The sequence below is a fragment of the Rhinolophus sinicus genome, linkage group LG13 (assembly GCF_036562045.2).
Source record: "Rhinolophus sinicus isolate RSC01 linkage group LG13, ASM3656204v1, whole genome shotgun sequence".
NCBI lineage: Eukaryota > Metazoa > Chordata > Mammalia > Chiroptera > Rhinolophidae > Rhinolophus > Rhinolophus sinicus.
Window position 1 is genome coordinate 20288968 of NC_133762.1, and position 26900 is coordinate 20315867.

The window sequence follows — 26900 nt, forward strand, 5'->3', positions numbered from 1 at the left end:
CCCGTGTCCCTGAGCTGTCCCGGCGCGTCTAACTCTTCCAATAGAACCTCAGCCTATTAACCACACTTATTTTAAGGTCCTTGTCTGATTGGTCCGACGTGTGGGCCCGGTGTCCTCACCCCTCCTCGTCTCCGCCTGGCCCCCGCTCAGTCTCACACTCAGCTCCCGGCTTGCTCCTCCCTGGCTCTTCTGTCTGAAGAACCTCGTCACTGTTCAGCGTCATTGCTGTCCTTGCCTGTTTATGGGCCTGGACTGGGAGGACGTTCAAGGCAGGGCCTGGGCCTCGCACGTCTCTGTGCCCCGAGCTTCTTGCCCTGAGTCGAGAGCTAGTTGAGCTACACTCATGACTGTAACTGCATGTTTGGGTGCGGGAGAGAAGGGACAAAGACGGGAGGGGTTACTTCCATGGTTACCTTTCCAGGGAACAATGCAAAGCTGAGCCATCCTCTTTCTTTATATTTTAGAAAACCCACAAAAATAACACCTGCTTGTTGAAACTTTAGCAAGTTTAGGTGTTAGCTAGTGAGAGTCCCCCCACAATCTTTGGTAATGACTACGAACAATGCAGTGTACATCCTTCCAGACTTGAGCCCTAAATGAATGTGTGCATATAAGTGTGTTTATGTGTACATGTATTGCACACATATACATACACATAATTTGTGTTAAGAAACGGGCTCATGCTATAGGTAAAATTCTCCACCTTGTTTTCTCCTGTAATGTGTCGTGAGCATCTTTCTAACTCAGTGCTTATCTGCAGGTACCTTTAGACACGGTGGCTAGCACGCGGGAGTGTAGCTCATGCTTCATTGAAGCCTCCCTCTTTGGCTAGACGTCTTGATGGCAATTCTTGGCTTATGTGGTAATACATACAAAGGCTGACACACCAAGGCCTGTGCTAGGAGCTTCCCATGGGAGCTCACCTACTCTTCAGAGCCCTTTTCCGAGGCACGTGCTCGTCCTCTCCTTGTTCATCTCGTTGGCATAGCCGACATGGGAAGGACCAGGCCGATGCCCGTCCAGTCTGACCTCTCCAGGTCACATAGCATAAAGAAGCAGGGTTTCCAAAGTGTTGGTGCCAACGCACCGATGTGAGGCTGCAGCTCTCTCCCATCTGCACTCACTGCGGTGGATTTGTCCCTGCTCCAGGGCCCTCACTTTCCTTAGGAGGGCAGGTCCCTTGTGACCTCTTGAGGCTGGAGGCAGATCTGTCTATCTGTTCTATGGCCCTGTGAGGGGATTGGGGACCTTAGTTGCTTGATTTCCCAGGGGAGGCTGACATGGAGGTGGTCCAATGAAATGTCATCAGGAACTTTATAGAGTCTGTTTCGACTTTCCCAAACCCCCTTGCTGCCAGATCGCGACCTTTCATCCCAGGGGTGGTGTAAGTCTCTCTATGAACAAGCCTGAGTTGATGGATTCCTTCCTGTAGGATTCTGGGCCAAAAGACTGCCCCTTTGAATTCCACATTGCTGGTCTGCCTTTCCTGAAAACCAAGTTGGGTTTTTGACTTCCGCTAATTCTCCAGGTGCGTGGCCAGAAATGACATGTATTGTTCTCGGACCGTCAGGCTCTCAGGGGAGCAGACAGACGCAGGCAGGGGCTCAGAGGAAACTTCCTGGAGTGCCACTCCCTGTTCTTGCACACCGAGGCCTCCAGGCCACCACAAGCCACTGCTGAGCGCACTGACTTTTCCCCTCCTCAATGTCTTTGTTTAAAATAGCGTTATCGATGTGCAGCGTAGTGGTTAGACATCTAATACACCTTACGGAGTGGTCCCCCCATTAGTCTAGTACCCAGCTGGCACTGTACGTAGTTATTACAGTAGTATTCGCTATACTCCTCATGCCGTGCTTTACCTCCCCGTGACTATTTCATAACTACCAATTGTAGTTCTTACTCCCTTCACCTTTTTCACCCAGTATCCACCCCTTGCCATCTGGCAACCATCAGTTTGTTCTCTGTTTCTATGAGTCTGTTGCTGTTTTGTTTGTTCATTTATTTTGTTCTTTAGATTCCACACATAAGTGAAATCATATGGTATTTGTCTTTCCCTGTCTGACTTATTTCACTTAGCATCATTCCCTCTAGGTCCATTCATGGTGTTGCAAATGGTAAGATTTCATTCTTTTTTATGGCTGAGTGATACTCCGTTGTATATATGTACCACCTCTTTATCCATTCATCCATTCATGAACACCCAGGCTGCCTCCGTATCTTGGCCATTGCGTATTAAATAATGCTGCAACGAACGTAGGGATGCATATAGCTATGCTGTACACCTGAAACTAATATGAAACAAGACTGGATGGGAAAAAAAGAACAGCTTTATTGAGGCACATTTTTCATGCATGAAATCACCCACTCACAGCCTCCAGTGAGGTGAGTTTGGGTGAATATATACATCACACAAACCATCCCATAATTGAGTTTGAACATTCCCATCACCCCCTTGTTTCCCTGCTGGCCCTTTGCTCTCGGCCCCACCCCCACCGCCCCACCGCTGGCCCAGGCAACCGCTGATCTGTCTTTTTTTTTTTTTAAGATTTTATTGGGGAACAGTGTGTACTTCCAGGCCTTTTTTCCAAGTCAAGTTGTTGTCCTTTCAGTCTTAGTTGTGGAGGGCGCAGCTCAGCTCCAGGTCCAGTTGCCGTTGCTAGTTGCAGGGGGCACAGCCCACCATCCCTTGCGGGAATCAAACCGGCAACCTTGTGGTTGAGAGGACGCGCTCCAACCAACTGAGCCATCCGGGAGCTCAGCGGCAGCTCAGCTCAAGGTGCCATGTTCAATCATTAGTTGCAGAGGGCGGAGCCCACCATCCCTTGCGGGACTCGAGGAATTGAACTGGCAACCTTGTGGTTGAGAGCCCACTGGCCCATGTAGGAATCGAACCGGCAGCCTTCGGAGTTAGGAGCATGGAGCTCTAACCGCCTGAGCCACCGGGCCGGCCCCCTGATCTGTTTTTTAATGCTCAAGTTTTGCCTTTTTTAGAATCGCGTATAAATGAAATCACGTGATATTTAGTCTTTTCTGTTTGGCTGCTTTTACAAGCAAAGTGCATTTGAAATGTTTGCCCGTTGCTGCCAGGACCTAGTGTGTTCATTGCCGAGTCGAATGCCATTGTGCGGATAGCCTGTGTTTTGCATCCATGGGCAAACACTGGGGTTGTCTTCATTTTGTGGGGATTGCAAGATTGCTGACAGGAACATTTGTGTACAAATTTTGTGTGGACGTCCTTTTTCATGTCATTTGGGTAGATACCCAAGGGGGAATTGTTGGGTTTAGTGATAAGTGTATACTTAACATTTTGAGAAACTGTCAAATTACTTTCCATATCACCTGTACAGTTTGGATTCCCACCGATCATGTTTGTGCATTCCTGTTGCTTTATATTTTTGCCAGCACTAGGTACTCTTTTTATAATCTTTCTTCTAATGGGTTTAATGTTACCTCCTTGTGGCTTAAAAAAACAAAACAAAACAACTCTGTGTTTTGTTTTGTCTTTAAACTTTATTTTGAAATAATTTTAGATTTACAGAAGAGCTGCAAAGATAGTAGAGTAGGTCCGTTCCCTTGTAGCTTTTGCCCAGCTTCCTCTAATGTGGTGGCTCTTAGCCAGGGTGATTTTGCCCCCAGGGGACATTTGCAGTGTCTGGAGACAATTTCGGTTGTCACATCATGGGGCTGGGGCAGCCAGGGGATGCTGCTGGCACCAAGTGGGCAGAGGCCATTTGAGATTGACATGGCCCTGGATGCCTCTGGGGCCTTTCCTTCTGTGTTCATGGTCACTTAATTCCTTGCCATCGTCATGTACCTCTCCTGCACATCTATCTAGGCCTGGAAATCAGTCAGAAAAGGACGAACGGTTTTCCCTTATCCCAAGCGGACAATGTCGACCTCCTGTGACCTCCAGGCTGGAGGATACAGTCCCGTGCCTGTAGGATGTCAACCCCATTGCAGTGGTCGCTTTTGGCCATTCCTGGACGCTTGCTCCTCCCTCTGGATGGAGGTCGCTGACTTTGCTTTCTCCCTGCATGTACGACTTCCTTGTAGCCCTTACCCGGCAGTCCGTGTTGCCCATGTAACTGTGTGGGTCATTTCTTGTCTCCATAGTCAGATTATCGCCAGAGGGCTACTTGATATCTTCCGGGACTTCGGGAATGATGAGGAAGACTTCTTAACAGTGATGGCGATCGTGGTCAGATTGTCAGAAGATGCAGGTTTGTATGAGTGCATACCTTTACTTGTTGTTTGTGCGTTTCCTATAACCAATGATAGCCAATATAAAAAATTATTAATCAATACATTTTATGCAATGTCTAACCATAAATGGGTTTTGTCACGAAGAGCGGGCGTCTTGTTTGGCATTAAATGATCCTTATTTTTAGGGGATTAGAATGACGAATGGTTATGAATGCGCTTTGCCCTGGCAGTTAGGCCTTTTGTTTTCCATGAGTTTTGCCAGAGTACTGGTTGCTAAGAAATACCAAATCAAAAGGAGTCCTTTGCATTAGAACAATCCCAGTCATTGGTTTCCCTCACCTGTGATCTTTGTAGACTGAGCTTGATTTTTCTTTTCTCTTTCTACCTCTCCATGATTGCTCTCCTGGAAGGAAAGCACAGTGCTGCAGGGCAGACACTAAGCTGCTCCCCCCTCCCCCCAAATAAAATGAGTAAGATGAGTGAGTAGTGGGGTTGCCAGTACTGACAGCAGCTCTGCACCCCCGACCCTTTCCCCCGCATTTATAATGACTGGTGAACAGCTTCAGAAAGTTTCAGAAATCTTAGGCTTGCTTTAGAGTTTGAGAATTTTAACTGAAAATAGAAAAAATAAGTCTTCCATATAGCTCCCCTATTAGCTTAAAATATTCATAAGAATATGACACAACACTTTTAAAAAGTCCCAAGTGGATGTTTTGAGTCCTTAAATGGATTCTCTTTATAAATGAGTCACCATTTACAGTGCTGAAGCAATTATATATTTGTGTTAAATTTAATGCGGTCTATTGGCCCTAGAGCCGCTCTTTTGTTTAATGCTTTGCCTTAGAAATAATTGGGATGCGTGGATTGCGGGGGAGTGCATTTATGAAAGAATTACTTATAATGTATACATTCTGGTTGGAATTTAAATAAGCACAACCATAGGTCTGGCGTGTCTGCCATTAGTTGTAATGGCTTTTGGACTCTGGCCCAGCACGCAGACTTCTCGCTCCCTCCTCGGTTTATATATGGCTTGTTATAATAGAGCCGTCATTCTCTCTTCTTTTTATGTTTTTAAATTGCTGTGTAGCTTATTAGCTTTTTAAGCCTGTCTGTAGCATAAATACTCTAAATGGGAAATGATTTTTAAACTGCATTTGTCTAATTTTTTTTGATGAAGTATTTTAGTAAGAAAAGCTAGAAACTATCAGTATGTACTATATAAGACGCTTGGCTTATTCTTATATAATTTTTTTCTCTGCTTTTTATTGCTGCAGAGCCCACAGTGCGGACTGAGCTGATGGAACAGATTCCTCCTATCGCCATTTTTTTACAGGAAAACAGATCGGATTTCCCGATGGTGCTCTCCGAGTATCTCATCCCTATTGTGGTGAGGTACCTCACAGACCCAAACAATCAGGTGTGAAACACTCACCTTTCAGACCTCTGGAGCACATTCTCTGTAGTTTTATTTCACTGCTATTCGTAATTCAGAAAACAGCTTAGATTTCGGTGATTCAGGAACCGAAGGTCGATTTGTGCCTGGTGCCCCCAATCCCGTAGGAAGGTAGACAGCGCTCATTCTTATTATCAGGGGCTAGTTCTTTTTTTTCCTTCAGCTTTTTATTATGGAAATTTTCATACACACACAGCAGTAGAGAGAATATTCCAATGAATACCCGTGTACTCTTCACCCAGCTTCAGCTATCGTTTGACCAGTCTTCTTTTCATTTCTTTTACCGACATAAATCCAACCTAGGTAAAAGCATTTCCCAGACACCATCTCATTTCAACTGTGAATCCTTTAGTATTGTACTCTAAGAAATATAGACACTTTAAAAACATAATGACAGTACCATTATCACAAGTGTAAGAATGATCAGTAGTCCCTTAATATCATCTAATATCTAATCATTGTTCAAATTTTCCCAGTTTTCTCATAAATGTCTTTCTTCCCAGATAGTCTCTCCCAGTCAGAAGACACACAAGATCCACACATTGCATTTGGCTGACGGGCCTTTAAATCCCTTCATTTCTGAAGTTCTCCCTTCTTTTCCCCCCTGCTATTTATTTGTTGAGGAAACGAGCTCGTTAGTCCTTTCGGGTTTCCTGCATTTGGGACCCGGCTCATGTGTCCCCTAGTGTCGTCTGAGATGGTCCTCCATTCTCAGTATGTCCTACAAACCGGAAGTGAAGTTAGCCTTTGTCGCACTCCGGTTTTTGGGGAGTACGGTGAGACGATGTCATAGGTGCTGTGCTGTTGCGTTTTCCTGCTGCCTCAGATCAGGAAGCAAAAAGCGGTGTGGCCACGGAATCCAGGTTTGGTCAGCCTCGTCCGTGCGTTGCGGCGTTTCCCATCAATCGAGGAGCCGCCATGGCGGTCACTGCCTAGATCCCAGCTTTCGTTAGAGTCTGCAAAACCGTGATGCTCTCATTCCGTCATTCCTTCTTCACTTCAGAGCTGGGATTCTTCTGTGAAGAACTTCCCCTCAGCTGTGGGTAGCCCTGAAAATCTGTTTGTCGAGGGAAGACAGGAGAAATGCTTTTTTCACCCCCTTCGTTTACCAGGTGTCTTAATCTATAGAGGTTACCGATTAGCTTTTAAAAATGTGTTTATTTTGAGTATTAGTATGAACTTGTGAATTTTACACCTGTTAGATGTTTTCATCCATGGTAATCATTCTTTTTGACGATCAAAATATCCTAACCCTGACCAGTGGGAACCCTTCAAGTGGGCTCCTGAATCCTGACGTGACCCAGTAGACTTTGATGGCTCGCTGCTGCCAGCACTGGCCATGTCTCCACGGAGTCCTGGCTCCTATAAGAGGGAAACGATAACAGGGATTCAGATGTGGGTCCTGGGGGTCCTCATTGCTGCGAGATTAGTCATTGCTTCTAGTGACAGAGCAGTTGATTTTCTTAAAAAAGTAAAAATTCCTCATGAGTGTGTACGGGTATTTCCAACTCAAATTTGGGGTTATAGGGCTTTTACTTATTTGATTATATGTGTGTATTTTTACTCAATGTTTACAAATGTTGCTTCTTAGCGGCGTTAACGCATGCATGTGCGTGCATGTGTGTGTGTGTGTGTGTGTGTGTGCGTGCGTGTGTGTGTGTCCAGAATAAAAATGCCAGTGTTATTACTAACTACATGGCAAAATTACTGGAGAGAATTTAAGATTTCTTTGCAGTTCTTTCTGGTTTTAGGCCCCCTCCCCCTAGAGATGCATAGTCACCACATGACCGCGTGTTCAGTCACTTGCATTAACCTTGTCTTTGTGGATAAGCTGACAACTTAATATGCAGTTAGGCTCATTTGTTTTCATTTACTTCTTATTTTTAGGAATTACGTTAGCTTTTACATTTTGATTTCATTTAGACTTACAATTATGTAAACTGTTTTTACATGATTTCACAGGCAAACTGTAAAACAGTACATTCAGAGAAATCTGACTTCCTTCCCCATCCTATCCTGTCTCTCCCTCTCCCTCCTGTACAGGTTTTTTAGGGGTACCTAAGGCACCATTTTTATTAAGTTTTGGTTTATTCTTACCTTTAGCAAAATACTCACACATGCAAATAAGTGAGCACACATGCGTATGTCCTCATTCCTTTCCCAGATACAAGGTGGCTACTATGCCTGATGGCGTGTCCCTTGCTTTCCCCACTGCTTCGGGTGTCGTGGAGATCGGTCCATAGCAAGCTAAGGATAGCTTCCACGTTCCTTTTTCCTGGCAGTATAGGACTCCACTGGGCACACGTAGACTAGACGTTTGGGTTATCTCTACTTTTGTTGCTACTTTAAAACTGTTGCAACAAATAGCCCTGCATCATTTCTACCTGTGTCAGTTTCTTTGGGGGTAGATTTCCACAAAGGCTAACCACATTTGTAATTTTTTATGGTATGCCAAGTTTTCATCATTGTTAGTTTCAAGAACTTCTACAATTTTAAGGTTTATATTTCTTCCTTGGTCCAAGCATTTTTAAAAGAGCAAATGCTCACCTTTGAGTGTTAAGCAGTGTGACAGGATTAAATGTAGTTTTCAAATAAGGAAAAAGTCATCCTGTTTCCACTCTCCTAACATTAGTATTTTGATTATTTTTGCGTTTTCTTCTCAAGGTGCTTACATTTTCCCCCACGTTGGTCTAATCAGAATGTGACGCAGTTTCTGCCATTCATTCCTTTATTCAGACAGGTTAGAGAGCACATTGTGAGCCAAGCATGGTGCTTCGTGCTGCGGATAAAGAGATGAGTAGGACAGATTTTCTACCCCAGAAAGCTCATCTGTGTGTCACAGACACTGTCCATCTTCGTCATCTTCACATTCCTAATTTTGTTGAATGCGTAGATTTTTTTTCAACCTTTTTATAGCATGGATGCAGTGAGCATCACGAAGGATGCAGTTTTATTCTTCTGTGGGCTTTTCTTGTTCCTTTGGATACGTTCTTGAAAATGAGATTATCCTGGGTCAGGGTTTGACACTCCTTGACCTTTGTCATATATCATCGCCATATATTCGATTCCAGGAGGGTAGGGCCGCACTGTGGCTCGAGCGTGGTGCCTGACGCAGTCTGTTTGCTGAAGAGTTGTATCGGGGGCCAAGAGCAGGCCTCCTGACGTGCAGCCTCGCTGCTTCTGCCCTGTAACAGCCACCCTACCACCCGCACTTGCAGTCACTCTTTCTGCTCTGTTGCCTCTAGAACTGCCTTTCCTGTGAAGTCCCAAAGATGGACTCCCACTCTGTCACCACGCCTACCCTCCTCTCTCCTCTCCCACCGCCCTGAGCCTTCGTGCCCTGGAGGCCTCTGGTTCCGTCTGCCGCTGTCCTCCTGCCTTTACTTCCTCTTCTTCCTCAGCTGCTCCCTCTCTCCTCCCACCCTTTCAGGCCTGTGCCCACCATTAGCCTCCATTTTTTGTCCTTTTGGTAGTGCTCTGGCCGCCTGTCTGCCCACCAACCCCCAGCCTGCCTGCTTCCTCCACTCTGGTTGCCGAGCTCGGGGGGAGGGTCCCATCCTGCACTAATTGCACTAATTGGTACCACTGCAAACTGATGGGTTCCAGTCACAGCTGGACCTGCGGCTTGGCAATCCTTTGCTTGTCCCTCATCAGCAGCTTTTCACATCATCCTTGGCAGTTCTTTCAGACCTTTGCTACTGTCATCAAGCCTCTTCACCTCGCCCTGCCTGGCACCAAATAGGTGACCTTGCCTTTCACTTTGCAGGGAAAATAGAAGCTTTCCATCTCCTCCCCATCTCGGTGAATGGAACCACCATCTGCATTACTCAGTTCCCCAGAGCCATAGCCTGGGGACCATTGAAATCCTTCTCTGACTTCCTACCGTCAGTTAGACCCATGCCACGTCTCCTTTCTTTCCGTAATAAATACATAACCCCTCAAGTGCATGCCCTCTTCTCCATCCCTGTCATCTTTAAACAGAAATATGATGAAGTCACATCTTACTGAACGTTCTTCAGGCTCTTTAATGCCCTCAGGCACAGCCCAGACTTTTTTGTGGGCTGTCCCCATCCTGCCATTGAAGCCACGTGTATCCTGCCCGGTCCCTTTCATTTTGCTGATGCAGACCTCCGTGCTCCTTCCGGATGCCCCGCCCCCTGACTCCCATCAGTCTCCACCTCCCTGTAACAGAAGCCCACGGTGCGGGTCACTGGTAGTGCCTGAAGGTCCCTGTTGAGTTAAGATTCTTACTTCAGCAAAGGCACACATGTTTTTGCACATGGGAGTGAGTGTGCCAGGCCCCACCTGCATCTCAGTCCAGCCTGTCCCTCTGTTCATTGTCAAGTACTTTTCATGGCCACTGAACATGCAGTGACTCATGTCAGGTATGAAATGCCCAACATTGGGCACGATGCTGACATTATTCCTTTGACTGCTGCTGCTGCCGACAGCTACCATTTCTGGCGCCCTCATTGTGCATGCGCCAGGGTCAGTGAGCTAAGGACGTGCTTGTCACTTCGTCCTTGTCTTAGAGGTGAGGAACTGAGGTGCAGAGAACTGTGGAGGTGTGTGTGGGGGAGCAGCCGAGCTGCAGAAGGAGCGCGGGAGGTGGGGCCTGGTCCCACAAGGCCCGTCTGTTGTGTGTTGTAGGATTGTCCGGGTGCTACTGGGTATTGTAACCGGTAGTTTCTCTCCCATTCTAGCCTCGGAGCCCCTACCTGTAGGGACTGGTCTTACTTTACTTAACCTCTGTGACCTAGCATGGAGTCTGGTACCTGGTAGATTTGTAGTAACGATATGTAGAATGGAATCATCTGTCAAAGCTCCACGTTTCAGTTGTGGTGAGCTACTTACCTTGTGTCTCAGGGGTGGACGTCCTGTCCCCCTTTCAGGGCAGCTGCCTTCATTTCCCTCTTTGGTGCCATCTTCTTGTGTCATAGCTTGCTTGTTTTTCCAATGTCTGTCACTGGCTTTTCTCTCCAGAGTCTAGTCATGCCTAAGTCTCCCTCGTCTTTCCATGCCCTGGCCTTGACCCTGAGTGCACCCCACTCTTTTGCCTTCTGCCAAGCTTCCTGAAAGCGGAGCCCCGCAGGCCCTACCCCTCGCTGGGCTCCCACTTGGGCGGCTGCTCACCGCTGCTGCTGACGCGCCCGAGAGGTTGACAGCGATCTTGCCACAGACTCAGTTAGTCTCATCGTGAAATCCAGTGTTTTGTTTTTTTCAGAAATAGTTCCAGTGTCTAAAATATCGTGAACTATTTTAATCACCCGAGAGAACTGTGTAATAAACACCCACATACCTACCGCTCTTATTCAACAAATGTAAACGTTGTGTAATTTTATTTCCAACCTTTTGATGTAAAGGTTACAGATACAGTTAGAGCTGCTCTGTGCCCCTCCTCCATCCCATTTTCCTCCCGTCCCGTCCCGCCCCTTCCGGAGGAAGCTTGGTGTATCCTGCCCCACCCAGGGCTGCATAGTCACACCACTGTGTCAGTGGCCCTGAATAAGATGGTGTCTTGTTTGGGTGCTTTAAAGCCACACTTAAATGACATCAGACTGCACTTCCCATTCCGCCGCTTGCTTCCCTTCCCGTTTTTCCGCTCTGTCCACACTTGGCTCTCGGTCATTCATTTGAACTGTTCTACGGTGTTGCTTTGATATTTTTCCCCCAATTGATTTATCCAGTGACTTCTCTTTTCCCTTGGCTTCATCTGTTTGCACTGTTTGTCACTCTTAGCTACTTTTGGGTTTTGAAGACCCCTTTCTTGGGTCCCCACCCGCCAGTGGGACGGACAGGTGAGCAGGACATGCCCGCTGCTCCCTGCAGCGCCTCAGCAGGCACCTCTGCCCTGGCATCGGCCTCATACTTCCCTCTCTTGGCCGCTAAGACTGTGGTGTCTGTGAGCAGCACCCATTGGGCACACTGTGCCCCAGACCGCAGTCCAAGCCCCGCTGTCTGTTAGGTCATTTGTTCCATAGCACCCCTGCAAGGCAGGCACCATTCCCATCCACGTTCATAGAGGCAGAAACCGAGGTTCCAAGGGGCTAAGTCCCTTGCCCAGGATGGCCCAGCTAGTAACTGCAGAACGCAGATTGGGGCGCAGCGTTCAGACCACTTCTGTGCCACCTGTTGGGCTCTCAAGTGTCCTCCCTGCCTCCTGCTTGCATCTCCCGCAGTCTCCGTCCCCTGCTCTGGTCCTCACCTGCCCTTCAGGGTGTTGTCGCCTTTTCCTCACAGTGCCAGGGTTGCCTTGGGGGGCTCATCCACTTCCACGGGCCGGGGAGACCCACCTGCATGTGGACACCAGGCTGCTGTCCCTCACCCACGTCCCTGGAGTGCGTGAGTCCCTCCATCTCCCAGCCCCTGGATGGCTCTCCCTGGAGATCCATTGCACCACACACAGCTCACAACTCCACACCCAAACCTTTCTCTTCACCCTCCGTCCTGCTTCTCCGTCCGTTTTCTCCATTTTGGTTACTGGTGGCCTGAGGCAAGGACCCGAGTCATCTTTGATTTTCTATGATCATCTTCAGTGATTTGCTCAGCTCTCCTCGGCAATGTCTGTCAAACCCACCCTCCTTTCTGTCCTCCACCCCCCAAATTCGTGCCTGAGTCCGAGCCAGAGGCATCTCTGCTCGGGAGCCTCTCGCCTGTTCTCGCAGCCTTCACAACCCCTCGCGGTTTCCAAACTGTCGTGCTCCCTGAGGCTGAGTCTGACCTTGTCACTCCTCTGCCAACCCTTGGGGCCCCCCGTGGCCCCAAAGGTCTTTGTGGGACACTGAGACCTTTCGCACCCTGCCTTCAGCTGGCCCTTCAGCCTCCCGCTCGCCACCCCGCGCAGGCCACCTCGCTCCTCTCCTCAGCAGAGTTCTTCTCTCTGTACCTCTGAACACGCTGTCCTCTCCCCTCCCCTTGCTTGTCTGGTGTATCAGTGTCCTGGGCTGGCCGGCACGAAGTACCACAGACGGGTAGCTTCAAACAACAGAAGTTTATTCTCTGGAGACCGGAAGTCCAAAATCAGGCTGTCCCACGGGTTGCGCTCGCTTTGCGGTCTCCAGGGAAGAATCCGTTCCTCGCCTCTTGCAGCTTCTGGGGGCTGCAGCTTCCTCGGCTTCTGGTCTTATCCATCCAGTCTCTGCCTCCGCCTTTACACAGCCGTCTGCTGTCTTCTGCCTTCTGCTTGTGCCTTTCTCTTGTAAGGACACTTGGGATAGCATTTAGGACCCTGCCTGGTAATTCTGGGCATCTCGAGATCCTGAACTTAGCCACATCTGCAAACAACCTTTCAGAAGTCACATTCAGAGCTTCCAGGGATTTGATGTGGGCATAACTTTTGCGGGCCACCCTTCACCCTCAGCAGGCTTCTAACTGCCTCTGACATCTGACTCCACGTCCGCTCAGGGGTCCCCTCACCCTGCTGCCTGGAGCGTCCTGCCAGCTGCTCTCTGGCATCCTGAGGCATCGCCTGGAATGTCACGTAGTGAGGTGGCCGGCAGGTCTGGCTCGTCTGCTCTGTGGTCCTCATGTTCTCTGTTCCTGGCATGTGCCAGACACTCAATAAGTGTTTGACACCTCAGAGTTATTGGGGGCTTTCGCTGCCTCCCGCTTGACACCCGGGCCTGTCACCCAGGCCTGCGATATTGCCTTTCCTCTCTCACCGCCCCACCAGGATTGTGGCAATAGCTCCCTTGCTGACCTTTCTGCTCTCAGTCTTTGATCATCTCCAATTTCCTCAGTCCCCCACCTTCCGTCACACCAGTGCTGGAATGATCTTTCTAAAATACGGTTTTCATCCTGTCTCCTGTTTAGAAGCTTTCGTGTTGGACTGCCTCCGAGGTTTCAGGCTCCCTGACTAGCTCTCTTCTATAACGGGCTCTTGCTGCTCTTCTGTGACCCTCTCTACACACTTCTGGTCCCCTTGCTGTTTTCCTGCCTTACCATCGCTGCGATGAGCTGCATATTTTGTGACTTGCTCTATAATTTGGGATTTTCCGTGCTTTCATTTTCCCAAGAATGTTCTCTCTCCAGCGTCCTAGGATCCCTGTAGGTTCTCGTGCGTGCTCGCCCCGTGCGGACTTCGGAGAACAAACAGCCCCCCACCTTCCTCCGCACTGAGGAGTCCATGTTGTCTGTGCCCCGCCACGTAGCGCTCTTCCCTGGGCCCGGCACTGTGGCCTCCGTCACAGCAGACAGAATTCGTGCCCCAGGCATGGTGTGCTGGGGTTTTACAAAATGGTGGCAGGACGGTGCTGTGTTTTCCTGTGCCTTTGCCTACGGAGGGGAAAGTGCACTCCATGTATCAGCATGCTTCCTGAGGGTGCACTGAAGGACGAAGGACAAGTCACCGTGGTACCCACCCTCCACGTTCACTCTCTGCAGCAGGAAAGACAGGTGGCAATGTGTAGTCTTGGAGAAAAAGTGTGTATGCATATGTGTGTGTGCATGTGCGTGTGTGTGTGTGGAGAGATCTGGGGCACGAGTTGTGAAAGCAGAGTGCCGAGCACTGTTGGGGCACAGATGGGGCCTGACCTGATGGGGTTCAGGGGGCAGGGACATTGGCCTGAGAGCGGAGGAATGGGAGGAATTAGGTAGCGGGAACGTGTATTCTAAGGCCTGGAGAAGGAGGTGTGACCGTGACCCAAGGGCCACAGCCCTGTGTGGTTCACGCCACGGGGAGGGAGGCACTCGGCTAGGGAGTTTGGCCTTGACCCTGAGAGCTCTTTGGTGTGTTCTGTGTTTAACCTTTTTCCTTTTTCCTCTTCTAGGTTAGAAAATCAAGTCAGGAAGTACTCTTGATTCTTCTGGAACAAGATCTAATTTTCCAGCACGATATTGAAAACAAAGTGTGTCCAATCCTGCTAGCGCTCTCTGCCCCAGACAGTGACAACGAATATAAAGCAGAAGCTGTGAACGTAAGTCTGTCCCGGGACGACAGCCCCACGCCCAGGTGAACTGCCCCGTAACTGGGTGTATGCAGGACTCGAAGTGTCACATGACTTCGATGCTGGCCCGCACAACAAGGTAGCTGGTGATTTGGCCTCAGTCACAGTTGTTCACAGTTCAGATCAGACTATGTTTTGAAAGTGATTGTCCTTACATCAGCAGTTGTTTTACGAAGGCAAAGCTTGGGCAGAGTTGAGGCAGCTGGCTTAGAATTCTGCTGGGCAAGATGCTGAGATTTGTCGGTGGATCATGGCCTTGTTTCCCAAAGTAAGGAACCCTGGAGGTGTGGGAGGCGACCTCAGGCGCTGCTAGGACAACTAAAAGAAAATCTAATAGACGCATGTGTTTTACAGATTTGGACAGACTAAAGTAGGGATGTCAGCCAGTGAGAGAGGCACTCTGAAGAATGCAGATGTGGCCAAAACGTTTACAGCAGTTTGGGAAATGCTCTGTTAAAGTATTTGTACTTACATCCGTTAAAGGAATAGTCTAAATACTAAATTTCTTGTGCTTTTAACAGTTAATTTTATGGTATGCTTGGGTTTGTTAGACTCTGGACCCATTTTGAAGTGATTGATTGTATAATCAAGAACTTTCTACTTGGTTCTGGAATCCTTGTTCATAGAATAGTTATGGAGGAGCCAGTGCTGGCTTTTACGTATCGCCCTGAGACCAAGACTCCCCAGCTTGTCCTTTGTGGCTCAGGGGAGGGTCATCCAAGGCCATCTTTTTCTGTAGCTGCTGTTCTCATGGTCTCCACTAACCCTCGTAGGTGGTGCTGGGCAGGTGGTCCTTTCTGTTTGTGCTTTAGAAGTAAACAGCTCCAGGACTATTTCAGCATTTTAGGAAAATGTGTACCTAAGGGTATAAAAAATCATAAGCCTTAATTATGAGTACAATAAGATATAGAAGATAGTTGTTTTCTTGGTTGGAAAAGAGTGACGTTACAGAAAGGAATTCTTTTTTGAAGTGTGGAAACATTATACACACACCATGGAGCTAAAAATTGTATTACAGCATCAGAACATTTGGCAATTATTCTTCGTTTATGTAAAAGTTCTCCTCAACTATGAGTTAGAGGTCTAGCTTTTTAAACTAATTTAATATTTTGCATATCCCATGTTTATAAGATGAATCAAGCTGAAGAGTAATTGATTATTAAAATTCAAATTCTCCAGGGTTCTTTTATAAATTCCAAGTGTCTCTGTAAGAAATTAAATTTATTTTGCAAAATGAACCTGGATAATATCATTTAGTTGGGGTGTTTGGCAGTCGAGCAGTGGACTTTGCCAACTAGATCGTCTTTTTCGTTTGAAAGTTGGTTAGGCAAGTTTCCAAGGTTACAACTGACAACCAAATATCTGATCCCTAAAGACTGATAATACCATGAAAAATAATGCTAAAGGCATTTTTGCATGATTTGTATTTTGTTTTGTTTCCAACCACTCCATTCTTGTCAGCAATATTCTTCTTCTTTTTTTTGTGTGTGGTGAAAATATTTGGAAAATATAACAAGCCTTCGAAAAGCTATCACCACAAATCACTTGCAGAACAAATTAGTTCACATAAATTGTATTTTTCATTTAAAGTGAGTTGCTGACATCATTCTTCGAATGTATAAGCTTTCAAATGTGGCTGCAGAGAACAAAAGCAGTCTTGAACTCTCCCCAGGCCAAGACACATCTGGGATTCAGCGTGTTTTTGGAGGAGCCCCACTTCCCTTCCCATGGAGGCCTGATGGAAGCAGATCTGGGGTGCCTTGTCTGGCCCATTCCTGCTTTGGCCAGATTCAGAAACTGTTCTGTCTTCCTTCCCTGGAGCCCGAGGCCCACGGTTTTGGAAGGGACTCTCTTTGGGCACCCAGAATCGTGGAGCCCATTGGACACTGTTTTCTTTTTAGCTAGGAGAAGTGTGTCCAGTTTTTGAACATTTGTGTAGAGAGTAGATTCCATTCTTCAAGGGAAAGAAGGCCGCGTGTGATTCACAGTGCCCCCAAAGAGGGCAGGGCTCCCTGGAGCTGGTCTGTGAGTAACGCCTCCCCCACACTGTGGGCACTGACGTGTGCTTGTGAGTAGCTGAGTCGTGAGGGAAGCAGCACATTGGGCTGCTGTCAGGCCCTTGTGTTTGGGGCTCTCTTTGCAGCCATGTGGTGTTGATGTGGCGTCCACATGTACATAAATATGCGTTCTCAGAACAGTGCTGTTCTGAAGGAATTACTTCTTCCTCTGAGGAAATGGCCAGCCTCTGTACACAAAGTGTGCATCTCTGCATTAGACTTGCATTCTCGTCAGAAGTTACAACCAGCTGGTTCTGATGCCAGCAACCCTCGTGCGTACACGGATAGCAACATCAAAGAGTCACTGAAGCATGTCCTGGGCGTTTTTAAGTGGCACTGTGCGGAACAAAGCACATCCTGGTTTCTTACATACACGCGCATTGTGTTTTGTGAAGTCTTTTTAGATATGCCAGGCAGCGTTAGTGACTCCCTCCTTCCTGCATTCAGGAGGCGTGGTTCATATCTGTCTTCTGCTGTTTAGCAACCGAATTGCGAGCTTCATTTGTTTGTTTATTTCTCCTTCCAAATGGGGAGCTTCTTAAACACAGGTGTCTTTCCCCCATCGGCACCCAAGCACAGGGCCAGGCCCAGAGCCAGCACTCAATGAATGTTCCCTGTTGATGGCATGGATCGGCAGAAACTAGAGGCGCCGAATCCTGTAATTACATCCAGACAGCACGAAGAACAGGCCACTGGGGACCAATTCCAGCTCCTCCTGCTTGCAGGAGGGCCGTGCGCATTCTGAGATTACAACTAATTGTCAGAGCCCATTTTTCTCTCCCAACATGTTTTCACATTACGGCTTCCTCATTTTTTTGTCGTCATTCCTGTTTTTCAGCTCATTTTTTATCTGTGCATTTCTTTAAAAAGAATGTTGGGGTTTCGTGCTATGAAGAATAGTTAGTTCCAAGCCACTTAGTGAAGATCGTCATTCCATACAAGTGGTTCCCAGGGCCACAGGAATGCCATTTCTTGTCACTTGGTATGCTGACTTTTAATGGTTCTGGATTTGTTTTATACCGGTGGCAATAAGGTCATGTGGATGCGGCAGATGGCAAGGGGTGGGTGGACGTGCTCGGTTCCCTTGCCTGTTACTCTGGACACAGAAGCCCGGCTCGGTGCGGCTCTGCCCAGCATCAGATCAGACGTTATGCGTCCTCTGAGTTTGGATGACACGAGCCTTTTCCTCACTCGTGTGGTGGGGACAGCTCTCCACACCCCCCTCCTGTCTGCGGTGTGCAGACTGCAAGACCAATGAGTAGTGGCTGGGCTGCTGAGCCAGGACCTTGTCATGAAGCAGGGAGAGTAGGCTTCAGAGACAGGAAGCCTCCCCCTTCTCCCTTCCTTCCCGCCTTCTTCCCTTCCTTTTCCTTTTTCTTGGGGGAGTGGGAATGTGCTTAAAAATTTGGGAGGAGTCATTTTTCATCTTGTTTCAATTTCAAACTTGTACAAAACTTGCAGGAATGAAATCCTGTATACCCTTGCTCCTCAGTTTATATTTAGTGCCGTTTGTTTTATCGTGTTCTCTCGCTTCACACACGTGCACATGTGCGTACACACACGTGGATATATACAGACACATGTATATGTATTTTTTGGCACTATTTGAGAGTAAGTTGGAGACATTGTGCCCTTTACTCGTAAATGCTTCAGTGCATTTTTCCTAAAAACAAGGAAATTCTCTCTTAAACAACCATAGCACGTTGATGAAAATCAGGAAATTTAGCACTGAAGCAATGCTACTTACTGTTCCATCTACAGTTCATGTTCAAATGTCATTTGTCCAGGACCATGTCCCGGATCACACTTGGCACTGAATTGTCACATTTCTTTGGTCTCCTTTAGTCTGGAACAGATCCTGAGTCTGTCTTTGAATTTTGTACCGTTAACATGTGGGAGGATTACAGGCCAGTTCTTTGGTAGAAAGTCTCCCCGTTTGTGTTTGTCTGATGTTTCCTCATGATTAAGATTCAGGCCCCGCAGTTCTGGCAGGATGTCATGGAAGTGACGTTGTGTTCTCGTGGCACGTCAGGAGGCCCGAGACTTCAGAGCACCCTGGTATTGGTGATATTAACTCTGGTGACTTGGTCCATAGAGGTGACATCTGCCAAGTTTTGCCAATGTACTGCTTTCCACTCTGGGAGTAATAAGGGGAGTTCCTTTCAAACTGTGTAAGTATGCTTTCCATCACACTTGCACCCACTAGGATTAGCGTCCGTTGATGGCTCTAGTTGACATTCTACTCTGCAGAGTGTTCCTTTCTCTATTACTTGCTAACGTTTTGTTGAGGATTTTCACATCTATATTCAAGAGGACTATTGTAGGCAATTTTCTTTTCCTATTATGTTTTTGTCAAGTTTTAGAATCAGGGTTATTGTGGCCTCAAAAATTGAGTTGGGAAGTATTCCTTGTTCTTCTATTTTCTGAAAGATTTTGTTAAGATTGGTGTTATTTTTCCCTTAAATATTTGTTTGAATTCACCAGTAAAACTTCTGGTTCTAGGGTTTTCTTTGTGAGATGGTTTTTGATAACAAATTCAATTCATATATGGGACTATTGAGATTTGTTATTTCATCTGTGTATTGGGTTAAGTTGTGCATTTTAGGGAATTTATTAATTTCATTACGTTATTAAATTTATTGGGATAAAGTTGTTTACAATATTCCTTTTTTCCTTTAGTGCCTGTAAGGTTTGTAGTGTTACTCCTTTCATTTATATTGGTAATTTGAGTTTTTTCTCTTAATTATTCTTTCTTGACCAGTCTTGCTAAGGATTTATCAATTTTATCAATATTTTCAAAGAACCAATGTTTGGCTTTGTCAGTTTTCTTATTGCTTGTTTTGTTTTCAGTTGGTTTCTACTGTTTATTTCCTTCCTTCTAATTACTTGAGGTCAATTTGCTTGTGTTTTTGTAGCTTCTTAAGGAGGAAACAGTATTTTTCATCCTACTATCCTACTTTCTTTTCCATTTTAAGCATTTAAAGCTACACATTTAATGTTTAAATCTTTGGGATGTATTGACCCTTTTATTAAGAAATGACTTTTTAAAAATCTCTTAGTAGCCTGTATCTTGTAGTCTGCTGTGATACTACGATCACCCGTCCAGCATTCTTATGCTTAACCGTTTATCATAGTATATTTGTTTATATTGTTTTATTCTCAACCTTGCATAGTTTATATTTAAAGTATTCCTGCTTTCGTTAGCATATAGTTGGGTCTTGTTTTTATATTTTGTCTGACAGTTTCTGTCTTCTCATTGGAGTGTTTAGTCCATTTATGTTTAATGTAATTATTGATTATATTTGGATTTAATTTTGCAATTTGTTATTTGTTTTCTATTTATCTCATCTGTTTTTGTTCCTTTGTTAATTCTTTCCTGCCTTCTTTTAGGCTAATTGAGTATTTTTGTAATAATGCATTTTAATTCCTCTACTGAGGATTTTCAAAAAATACCACACCGTGTAATAATGTAGTTCCACTCACCCCCTCTCCTCCTTTTGCTATTGTTTTCATATATATTATGACACATACATTATATTATGAACCTGGTAATATGGTATTATAATTTTTGATTTAAACAATTGTGTCTTTCGAAGAAATTACAAAAAGAGAAAATATATATATCCTTTTTTACCCACATTTTTACCATTTTTTGGTGCTCTTTCTTCCTTTTCTGGACCTGAGTTTCCATCGGGTATCATTTCCCTTCAGCCTAAAGAACTTCCCCCAGTACATTTTTTCAGTTTGGTTGGCTGTTGATGAGATCTCTCCATTTTTATTTGGAAATGTCTTTATTTTCCTTCATGTTTGAACAATAGTTTTAATGGATATAGAATTGTGGGTTGACGGGGGTTTTTTTAATTGTTTTTTTCTTATAGTTCTTTAAAGATATCCTGTTCTCTTCTGGAGAAGTCAGCTGTCATTCAAACTATATTCCTATATATGAAGTATCCTTTTTTCTCTGGCTGCTCAGATTTTTCTCTTTATCTATGTAGAGTGAATGCTCATCCTGCTTTGTGTTTATTGAACTCCTTGGATTTGTGTGTTGATGCCTTTCACCTAATTTGGGAAATTTTTGACTATTGTTCCTTCAAGTACTTTTTTCCTGTGCCATTTGCACGTTCTCCTTTCAGTCTGGGGTTTAGATTACACAAAGTTGGGTGCTTGATATTGTCCCACAGATCTTTAAGGTTCTAAGTTTTTTTGTTGTTGTTGTTTTGTTTTGTTTTTTAAGTCATTTTTCTGCCTGATGTTCAGATTTGATCATTTTTCTTGATCTATCTTTAAATTGAGTGACTCTTTTTGTCATCTCCAATCTGCTGTTAGGCCATCTATTAATTTTTTTATTTCAGTTATTATGCTTTTCAGCTCTAGACTCTCCATTTTGACCTTTTTTTCTAGTTTCTAATTCTATGTGATATAGCGATTCTTATATGTTCTTCTTTATACATGTATTTTCCTTTTAATCTTTGAATATATTATAATAGCTCCTTTAAAGTCCTTGTCTGGTAGTTGTGACATTTGGATAATCTTGATGTTAATTTCCATTGACTGCTTTTTAAAAAAATTATGGGTCATTGTTTTTCTGTCAACACATAGGTAGTTATTTTTAAATTGAGAACCAGACGTTATAAATGATACTCTGCAGAGACTTTGGATTCTGTTTTATTTCTCTAAAGTGATTTTTTATGTAGCAGGCAGTTATCATGTCTAATTCCAATTCCCACTGTCTCCTTTGTGGTGAGCAGCCAAACTCTGCTCAGTTTGTTTAGTTTCTGGCTGCTGCTTTTCCGCTGGGTCCTCTGTGAGCTCCCCCACACATATTTTAGTTTAGCAGTTAGCCAAATATCTCCACAAATTGTATACACAGATTTTGGACCATACTTATACATCTATCTCATTGCAGTTCATCTTTTATGAAGAGCCTCCCCTCCATTTTCTGCCTTTTGTTTGCTCTCCAGTGGTTGTTTATTATGTTTTTTCAAGATTCTGTAATTGTTATCTGCAAGAGGGGTAAGTCTGATCAAGCTACTCTGTTATTACCAGAAATCTTGATTCCTTTTTATTGTTTCCATTTCTTTGATGAGATTTCCTATCTGCTCATTCATTATGGCCATACTTTCCTTTTAGTCTTTGCACAAATATACAATAGCTGTTTTAAAGTCCCTTTGAAGTCTGCTAGTTCTAACACCTGTTTCTTCCTTGGATTTGTTTCTGCTGATATTTATCTTGAATACAGCTCACATTTTCCTATTTCTTCTCATGTCTGTGAGTTTTTTATTGTCTATCTTCTGGATGAAACATTGTAGAAATTCTGAGTTTTGTTATTTTCCTTGAAGAATGTTTGACTTTGTTCTGGCAGATTCTGTTTTCCCCTGCAGTCAGCAGCTGAAACCACTCAGTTCCTTTTACCTTCAAGGTGTTACATTTCTGTATGAACCTCATCATCTCCTCTGTACATGCATGATTTTGAGATCAGCCAAGGATTAGAGTAGGATTTCATCACAGACTTGGGGGCTCTCCCTTTTATATCTCCCTCATTCCTTCCTTCCCAGGAAGGAATCTCTACCCTCACTTGCCAGCTGCTCTGGCAACCTGTCTCTTAAAGCAGTGATATCGTATGTAAACTTTGCTTGCTGTCCAGCTGCCCTGCATAGCCATGCAGAACGGAGGGTGCCCCCAGGCAGAAAAGAAGTAGCACCCCAGTGTCGTTCCTTTAGTTTGGGTCTGTTCTCCTTTAGTTTCCACCAGCATTTGATCACTCTCCAGTGCCTACAAGTCAGGTTGTATACTTTGTCCAGCTATTACTGTAGGTCTCACCTCACTACTATTTGGTTTGGGCCATATTACTTAACCTCTTTGAATGTTAGTTTCCTCATATGGAAAAATGAGGATAAATAATATGCATGTCATAGGGTTTTAGGAAGGCAAAATGAGTTAATGCGCGTAAATTGTTCATTTGTGCATCGGGACCATGGTGGGTACCTGGCATATGATAACCCTTGAGCTTCAGACAAAATCCTTATCGGAGTAAAACTTGAGAAATATTTGGCCTTGTAATGATCATATAACTTGACAAAACTCCAAAGAAAGTGTTCTCTGTTTTTGTTTCTTGGGTAGCTTGGCAATCTTTTGAATATTAGCTTTTGGAATCTAGTTACTGATGCGTGAGACACATAAGCGCTGGTATTTCAGGTGACCCTGCCTTTCTTGTTATTTGCAGATCATCTGCAAACTGGCTTCCATGCTGAGCAAGAACACAGTTGAACGCCTGCTGCTCCCGCGATTCTGTGAATTGTGTGGTGACGGGAAGCTCTTTCAAGTTCGGAAGGTGGGAACATATAGTTTCAAAACTCAAAAAATTCAAAATCGATTCCTGTCAAGTTTCTGGACTTCCTCAGTAGACATAGTCTGGAAGGAAAATGTGGCCAGTGTGAACTGTGTTAGGAAAACCTCTGAACAGTGTTGCCAGTGTTGACTGCAATTAGGGACCACATAGCGACCTGGAGATGAGATTGTGTGGGAGTGAACCTGTTGCTCTCAGGCACAGGGGGCGGGTGAGGGGCCTTGCTGGCTGTGGGTAGGTGCCATTACCCAGACGCCAAGGTCTGTCATTCTCTGTACCTCCTAACTCCAGCCCCGCCCCCTTTCCTTTTAGTCGCTTGTCACTTAGTTGTCAAATTCTTCCTTTTGAAGGCCCTGCTGCCCCTTCCTGAACAGCCTCACCTCCCACCTGCCGCATAAGGGGCCATCTTCCCTCTGGCCTGTCTTCACGGTGTGTCAGCAAGAAGAGAGCTGTCATTTACCATGCAGAGAGCATGAAGGGTCTTTCTCGCTCTATCACTAACCAGATGCATTATGTGCTGAGCTCAGTTAGGAGCCAGAAAGTCCTGGAATTGGGTCCTCTGTTGTAAATCTGCTGTTTCCGTGCGTCAGAGGCACCGGGGGGTGCTGTGTGGGCGATGGGATTGGGAAGTGCTCCTTAGCTGCCTCACGAGAGGGTGATCACCCTCATCGCTCCTGCTTGTTAGTTTTCACCATTTGCGAAGACAAAAAGAAAGCTGAGAATAATGGGTCTGCCTTTTGCCTTTTTTAAGGTATGTGCTACAAATTTTGGTGATATTTGCCACGCCGTTGGACAAGAAGCCACTGAGAAATTTTTGGTACGTGAAGTTTTGCCACTTGTAATTGCTGATGCACTTGTTAGGGCACTTTTAAAATCAGTTGTAAAGTTTTGTGTTCATGAATCTGTTGCTTTGGAATGGCAGCTCAATTTTGCATTCATCAATTTCAAATTTCTTGGCTTCTGAAGCTGATGTTTCTCATAAACATGAGGCAGCTGGTCTGTGGAATGCAGCAGGAGCCACCCAGTCCTTCCTGTGGACTTTTGCTGTTGCTTCCCCACCGCTCACTTTCCCCAGTCTCTTCTGTCTAAGCCACTCTCTCTAACCCTTCTCAACTGCTTTTTCTAGAATCCTGTCCTGCCACCTCACTCCTGGGCTTCAAAACTGGTGGGATTGTTTCTTGGTTGCCAGGCTAACACCCAGACCCTATTGGCCGTTCAGGTCCCTTCAGAAGTAGCCTTCCTGCCTCACCTCCAGTCACCTTCCTCAGGCCTGAGCCTTCGCTGCCCTGGCCTGAGCAGGTCTGCTCTTTGGCCATGTATCTGAATGATGGGGCGGGCAGGAAGGGGTAGGGTCCAGGAGCCTGCATTTATGGTACATTTCCTCGAAATTCTGAGGCATAGCAGGGGAGGGCACCACCTCCTTGCCAGCAGGTGACTCTTAGCTCCCTTGAGGCTCTCTGCTCCCGCACCTCCACGCCTCTGCTCACAACTGCCCCTCCCTCCAGTGTCGACCCTACTCACGCGTCAGACCCAGCTTGTCTAGACTCACCTACCCACTGTGTCAGCGCACATTCGGGTCTTCCTTTTTAGCACGCCCATGACAGTTGTTCAGAGTGCTTGGATGTCCCTTACCACACCTTACTCTATTCTGGCTGATGTGGGCTTTTCGTGCCATTATGTTCACCTTACCTGCCCGGTACCTGGCACCTACAGAATGATGCTCACAGTCCGTGCCTGCAGCTTTCATTTAACGGGATGTACTATCTAAGTGGTTGGAACTTAACCTCAGAAAGTAAAATCTTTAAATTGATTTTTAAATTTAAGTTCAGAAGCTCATTTTATTTTATGTCAAGTATAAGCCATGTCAACATAGTTCTAACCCCAAAATAATTTTTGGGTGGCTGTCGCTTTGAATATACAGTCAGTGTTACCTTCCACTTAATGTATATGGATGAAGAACAGCAGTGGCCAACGTACTAATCTTTCTGTAGCTGGATATTCCCATGGTCACATATTCCCATTTGTGGGGCATTTTGGCTGATTATTTTACGTTAGGATATTAAAAACAAAGCCTTATTTTTAAAGGATGCATTTTAAAAGAGGATATAACCATGACCTTTATACAGATATAAAATGAAGATGTGTGAACGATTTTATTTAACTCATTTATTAATGAGGGAACCAGTAAGATATGACAGTCGGTTTAACGGAGAGATCTGAGTATCACATTTATGGTCAGACCAAGGAATCCTCAAGTGAGCTTACAAACAGGTTCAAAGCTGGTGGTATCCAGGGTTGTAATGCTTGCATTTCTGTGGACAGGAATTATTTGCATTACTGTCAGTTTTGAACAGTTTACCTTCTATCACTAAAATACCTAGTCAGAGACCCTGGGACCTGGATGGGTGAGCTCACTGGGAGAGCCACCAAATTTTAAACTCATTCACAATATTTTTCTATAATCACAGCAACGAGTTCCAGTCATTCTGCCTTTTGGGTTTTTTCCTCTATTATCTTGTTCAATTTAACTAAGTCATTTACTAGAATTAGGGTAAAGGAAATGTTGCTTTATTCTACTTGTCATAATTTCTATTTGTTTCAAATGATTCCTTTTATTTAGGGTAGTGTATATTGCCCTTTGTCATTTATGGGTTGCCTTAACTACACCATTGAACAGGCTCTGCCCTTCCTCAGGGTAAGCAGATGTGAGTAGCACGATTTTATTTGCTTTGGTAGATCCCAAAGTTTTTTGAGCTTTGCTCGGATAACGTCTGGGGGATGCGAAAAGCCTGCGCAGAGTGCTTCATGGCTGTGTCGTACAACACGTCCCCCGAGGTCCGCAGAAGCACGCTCTCCCCGCTCTTCATCAGACTGGTCAGCGACCCCTGTCGGTGGGTAAGTGCAGGCAGCCCGGCCCCACGAGTCACGCCCTGCGTCGGCTCCTGGGCTTGGGCCTCGGTTTTGTCTCTTCAGTCACTGACTGGCACGTTCAGACCTCGTGAGGGTCAGGGCACTCAGAACCGCCGAAGCCAGGGCACATAGTAAGACAGTGGCACACACCTTAACGTTTGTGGTGAGAATAGCACAGAAATGGGAATTGAGAAGGAGAAAAGCATAACTGAATTTTTACCTTTTCTGTTACCATCATACACATGCCAGGAATGATCCGTGAGGTCTGTTCAGAGGCCTTGAAAAGTCTGCAATTATTTGATGTGGAATTAATACTGTGGAAGACTGAAAACTACATGATGGTGCTAAATTTTTCCTTATTTTCTGTTGAGAAATAGTTTCTTTGGAATTGAGGGAATGCCCTAGAGAGCAGTAAATCTGCTTAGACGTAATTTGATGGACAGTGACGGGGGTGGGGAGCCGCCATCTGTTGAGCCTGGGGTCAGGCCTGGCGGATGCCGAGTTCACCGGGCTGTTCTCTCTCTGGTTTCAGGTGCGCCAGGCTGCCTTCCAGTCCCTGGGCCCCTTCATTTCCACCTTTGCAAACCCCTCCAGGGCTGGCCTGTACATTCGAGAAGATGGCACCCTCAGCATCCGGCCTCCGGCTCAGGACGCAGAGTCCGATTTCACCCGCGGGTCACCCGGTGCTAGCAGCTGCGGTAACATTTCTGCAGCCCGGTAAGCTCCGACCAGGATAATTACCAGGATCCCCTCCTCACCTCGAGCGTCCACCTGAAAGTCTAGCAATTATCTTGTCTGGAGTTTTAGTAACAGTGACCTGCTGGGCAAGATGGAATATTAGAGCTTTAATTATGTAAAGAAGCAAAAAGTAATTGCAATAATGATTTTGAAACATGACTACTGGGTTATAAATAATGAAGCTACTGTGTCTCCTAAATTTAGATAAAATATTCATTGAGAGCAGTGATTAAATAACCGATAAAAAA

General features: G+C 45.6%; 1 protein-coding gene across 2 annotated transcripts in view; it reads left to right on the forward strand.

Annotated features, from left to right (window-relative positions):
* LOC109456327 (serine/threonine-protein phosphatase 4 regulatory subunit 1) overlaps positions 1 to 26900 on the forward strand; it is a 66079-nt gene that overhangs the window by 22608 nt on the left and 16571 nt on the right. For both annotated transcript variants that reach the window (XM_019748568.2, XM_019748567.2), the window contains exons 4-10: positions 4114 to 4220; positions 5478 to 5620; positions 14425 to 14571; positions 22882 to 22989; positions 23756 to 23821; positions 25741 to 25899; positions 26447 to 26631. In XM_019748568.2, the coding sequence (XP_019604127.2) occupies positions 4114 to 4220; positions 5478 to 5620; positions 14425 to 14571; positions 22882 to 22989; positions 23756 to 23821; positions 25741 to 25899; positions 26447 to 26631 (915 nt within the window). The remainder of the gene's footprint in view (positions 1 to 4113; positions 4221 to 5477; positions 5621 to 14424; positions 14572 to 22881; positions 22990 to 23755; positions 23822 to 25740; positions 25900 to 26446; positions 26632 to 26900) is intronic.